The 5,095-nt window shown below is 40.2% G+C and overlaps 1 protein-coding gene across 1 annotated transcript; it reads right to left on the reverse strand.

The window, feature by feature from the left end:
• Positions 1–2,867: 2,867 nt before the first annotated feature.
• LOC130714436 (uncharacterized protein At4g04775-like) lies at positions 2,868–4,940 on the reverse strand. The gene is made up of 2 exons (XM_057564333.1): positions 3,352–4,940; positions 2,868–3,277 (listed from the first exon to the last, which is right to left on the reverse strand). The coding sequence occupies exons 1-2, from the start codon at positions 3,526–3,528 to the stop codon at positions 2,972–2,974; spliced, it is 483 nt and encodes a 160-aa protein (XP_057420316.1). The 5' UTR covers positions 3,529–4,940; the 3' UTR covers positions 2,868–2,971.
• Between the last annotated feature and the right edge of the window lie 155 nt (positions 4,941–5,095).

Genomic DNA, 5,095 nt, shown 5'->3' on the forward strand with positions numbered 1-5,095 from the left:
ACAAGTCTGCATCAAGTAAGTGGGTTGCTAAGAAGTTGACTGAGAAGGTAAGGAATTCAAGGAAGCTCAGGCTGACTGATGTGCAAGATGAGGTCAAGGTGGCATTTTGTGCTGGAATCACAAGATGGAGAGCCTGGAAGGGAAGACAGATGGCCATGGAGATTGTAGAGGGAGATGCTAGTAGACAGTATCATCTTCTGTATCGCTTTAGTGCAGAGCTTATTAGTAAGTCCAGAGGAAACACATGTAAGATTGGCATTGAAAGGTTTCCTGGAGCCTTACATCCTAGGTTTCAGAGATTTTACATGTGTTTGGAGGGTTGCAAGAAGGGGTTTGTTGAAGGGTGCAGGCCATTTATAGGGTTGGATGGTTGCCATTTGAAGACACAGTTTGGGGGAATCTTACTGTGTGCTGTGGCCAGGGACCCCAATGATCAGTATTTCCCTTTGGCTTTTGCAGTTGTTGAATCAGAATGCAAGGAGAGCTGGAGATGGTTCCTTGAAATTTTATTAGATGACATTGGGGCAGATAGGAGGTGGATATTCATTTCTGATCAACAGAAGGTAAAATGTCAATTTCACTAACTGTCCATTTCACTAATTTCCTTGTTGAACCCATTTATGAAGTGTCCTAAATTTTGCAGGGTTTGCTAACTGTTTTTGATGACCTCATGGGAGGAGTAGAACACAGATTCTGTCTTAGGCATCTGTATGCCAACTTTAAAAAGAAGTTTGGAGGAGGGGTAGTCATAAGGAACCTCATGATGGCTGCTGCAAAGGCAACCTATCACCAGCTATGGACTGAAAAGATGATGGAGTTGCAGGCATTGCATCCAGAAGCATACACTTGGCTGATGCAGATTCCTACAAGGGCTTGGTGCAAGCATGCATTCACATTTTATCCAAAATGTGATGTGTTGATGAATAATCTGTCGGAGTCATTTAATGCTACCATATTGTTGGCCAGGGATAAGCCAGTTTTGACAATGGTGGGTTGGATCAGAAGTTACATTATGGGGAGGTTTGCTACAATGAATGAAAAGTTGGAGAAGTATAAGGGGGAAGTCATGCCAAAGCCATTGAAAAGATTGGAGCATGAGATTGAAATGGTGAGATACTGGGTTGCTACACGTTGTGGTGAAGACAAGTATGAGGTCAAGCACATGGTCAGCCAAGACCAGTTTGTTGTTAATCTGGCTGAGCACACTTGCAGTTGTAACTTCTGGGAATTGGTGGGGATCCCCTGTAGGCACACAGTTGCTGCCATTTCACACAGTTCACAAAGGCCAGAAGACTTTGTCCATCCATACTACAGGAGGGAAGCCTATATGGCAACTTATGGCCATGTCATCACACCCATTAATGGTCAAAAACTTTGGCCAACAACCAATGATCCTTACATCCTGCCTCCTTTGTACAAGAGAGCCCCAGGGAGACCTAAGAAGCTAAGGAGGAGAGATCCACATGAAGACACAACTGACAATCAGACAAGGTTACGCAGAGGTGTGGCCAGGAATAAATGCAGTAGGTGTGGGCAGTTTGGGCATAATTCAAGAAGCTGCAGGAATCCAGTGGTCTCCCCTGATTCCCATGTCCCTGAAAGTAGCAATCAGGCTGCTGCTAGACCTAGAAGACAATCTGCTGACAGGGTAAAATTACCAACTCTCCTTCTATCTTTTTTACATACAATCATGAAAGGATAAACTAATTCAATCATCTTTGTGTTTTACCTGCATACAGGTCAATGCTAACAGTGAAAACACTGTTGTTGAGGGAGATGCAAGTGGTAGTCAAGTGCTTGATCCTACTCAGATAAATTCCAATGTAAGTAACCTGCACAGATCTATCCATTATCATTGAAGTTCCATTTTTTGTTGTACAATTAATTGAGTTGTAGCCTTGTGTGCAGGTGAGAAAGAATAAAAGGGGAGCTTCTAAGAAAAATACCCCTGCCCCTGCTGAAGAACAATCTCAGATTGTATAAATCTTGCCCAGATCTAAATTTACATAGACATACCTTTGAGCTGTTGTTATGGAGCTTTGATATTCTTATTCTTGAATGCAGGCAAGTATCACACAGGATCAAGGTACTGATGCTGCTGAAGCTTCTGGACAAGTCAAGAGGACTAAAAGAGGTAGAGGACCTTCAAAGAACAAAACCTCAACCCCTGCTCAAGACCAAACTCAAAGGGTAATAATTCTACTCAGATCTATAATGTTTGTTGGGATACATACCTCTCTTCTGAGCTTCTGCATCCTTAAATTTTCATTTTCTTTTATGTAGCTTAGTGTCACAGAACAAGCTTCTGAGCCAGCCTGGGTGGAGGGCCTTGCTGCAAACAATCTTGGTAGTCAAGTCGATGTTGAACGTGTCACACAAGCTGCTGCTGAAGGTTCTGGTCAGAGAGGAAAAAAACACCTCAAGAAAGGAAAAAGAGTTGCTGATAGTTAGAGAGAAGGAGTAGATCTAGAGTCTTTAAATGGTTGTAATAGTTTAATCCTGCACATGGGGTGCATTTTTTGATATACTTTATGTATTGTGGACCACTTAGGCCATGACCATTTCCCTTTCTTTAATGCTTGTTGTTGTTGTTTGATAGTGGCTGGACCACAAACAAGGATCATTGAGATTGTAATTTCCATGGATTATTCATGTGCTTTTGTTGACAATATTAACCAAGTGGATCATTTCCCTTCACTTCTGAATTTTGCCAGTACATGAATAGTTGAGATTCTCAATTTTGTTATATGTCTATTCTATTTTGTCAGTGCAAGAATCTTTCACTTTTGTGCTGTCTTTTACTAGAACCAAAAGCAAAGCAAGAAAAAAAGGAGATATGTAAGATAATTGTAAACAAAAGTCTCATACATTAATGAAAACAGAGATACATTTAGGTTGTATCCAACAACCAACTTCAATTCCTTTCAATTTTTCATCATCCTTCAATATTACATCCCTGACTTTCAACTACCTACACAACAACATTAAGTTTTCCTGACATAAACACAAACCAAAACCATGACAGAATACCACAAACAATAGCCATATTCTTCTTCATCATTTCATACTCAAGCTTCCTCTGAACCTTATCATTCTTCCTCCTCAAATCCTCTAAGTTCATCTTACACTCCTTCAAGGTCTTCTTGGTCTCTTCCAGTTTATTCTTCATCACATCCAATTCACGCAATGTTCTGGTCAGTTCAACTACAGCTCTGGTATTTGCTCCTTCAAACGCATATTCATCATCCCACAAAAAAAACCCACACTCAGGTGGTGACTGCAAATGAAATCGAGAAAAGTGTCAACAAGGAACAATACTATGCAAGTGTTAAACGATGATTGATTACATACCTTCCAAATACTGCACCTCCAGAACTTCCTTCCTGGGTTCGCGTCACTGTGGGAGGTCAAGTAAAGAACCCTTTCTCCACAGTCACAGAATCCACGACGCATAACGGCAGCAGCGGAAGAACGACCACCGGAAGCGGAGGCGGAACCAGAACCAGAAGATGTAGCCTTACCCATCATGTCAGATTCGTGGAGGATGAAGATAAAGGGTCGAATGTGATGATGATGCACGATTAGCACACACAATGATAAATGTGATGATGAAGATGCTGGGATGATGAAGAGAGAAGCTCGGATTTGGGGAAAACTCAGAACCCTAAGACATGAATTGAGGATTTGGGAATTCAGATGTTAAGTAGCATGAATTTAGGTTTACATTTGGTGTACTTGGATTAGGATATTAGATTAGGTTTAAATTTAGTTAATTTAAGGTTTTTTAGTTTTTTTATTTTAAAACAAAAAAAATGCCACGTCATCTCATTAATTGACGTGGCGTGGCCATGTGTGCATGGTGGCCGGTGTAAAACTCAGGCGCGGTGGTTTTGGCCACCGGAGGGACCATTTCTGGAAGTTACTCCGGGAAGGGACCAAAACCAGCGCTCGCTCAAACATCAGGGACCATTTCCATAGTTTTCCCTTAAAAAAACCTCAAAAATAGGTTATGGAAGTGAAAGAACCTCAAAATCTCAAATCTGGAAATTTCCAGAAACTGACTCGCCATACAAGATGAAGATGCGGCTGCAGCAGCGGAGTTCCTCGCCGGAGATGAATGTAGCACGAATTTAGATTCTCTTTCCTTCCATAAGAATACCGGTTTTTGAATCGTCTCAATCGGAGTTCGGACGAGGGAGAAAAACACGTTGTAAGTTGATGATTCTCGCCGGAAAACTGGACAGCACGGTGGCAATGAAGAACACGACGAACAACTTGAATAATGAGCCAAGAAACAACCCAAATCAACCCAGAATATTGTGTAAATTTCCATAATGGATATTTAGGCTTCCAGGAACATGATGGTGGTGGTTTCAGAGTGATTTGAGAAGGTTTCAAATGAAGGATACATGTTGAAGATGAAGAACATGTTGAAGGGGAAAAGCCCAGAACTAATGCTATCGTGCCTAGAACCTCACCAAACTTCTCCATAATTTATCCTTAAAAACCCAGAAACATAATTGAAGTGGTTTAGTAGAAAATGGAAGAGTATTTCGTGAAGAACAAAATGGAGCAAATGAAGAACAAGTTGAAGATTTGTAAGGAAAATTGGGAGCCTCTCTCTCTGATTTCTGAAGCTAGGTTGAGTCTGAGGTGTGGTGTGACCTCAGGGCTGCAGAATGGTCGAATTTATAGGCCAAGGGTTGAAGAAATTTGAAGGACAAGGGGCCTAGAAAGTGCATGCACAATTTCTTGGACTTGTCTCTTCACCATGAGGACAAGTGTTCTAATCCATGCACTAATTAATCAAGTCTATGAATTAGCCAAATTGTGTGTGAACGTGGTTTGGGTTTTTCATCATTTGTTAAAATATTTTATTTGATTTGATTTTTCTTCAATTTAATTTCTAACAATCAAGCACTAACATGTTCAAAACCTTGACCTTAAGATAATCATTTTCTTCATAAAAATATTTTCTTCCTCCCTTAAATTTTTAAATCATCTTATTTTATGATAATAATAATAATAATAATAATAATAATAATAATAATAATAATAATAATAATAATAATATTCACACATCAATTTAGTAGGA

The sequence above is a fragment of the Lotus japonicus genome, chromosome 4, assembly GCF_012489685.1.
Source record: "Lotus japonicus ecotype B-129 chromosome 4, LjGifu_v1.2".
Taxonomy (NCBI): Eukaryota; Viridiplantae; Streptophyta; class Magnoliopsida; order Fabales; family Fabaceae; genus Lotus; species Lotus japonicus.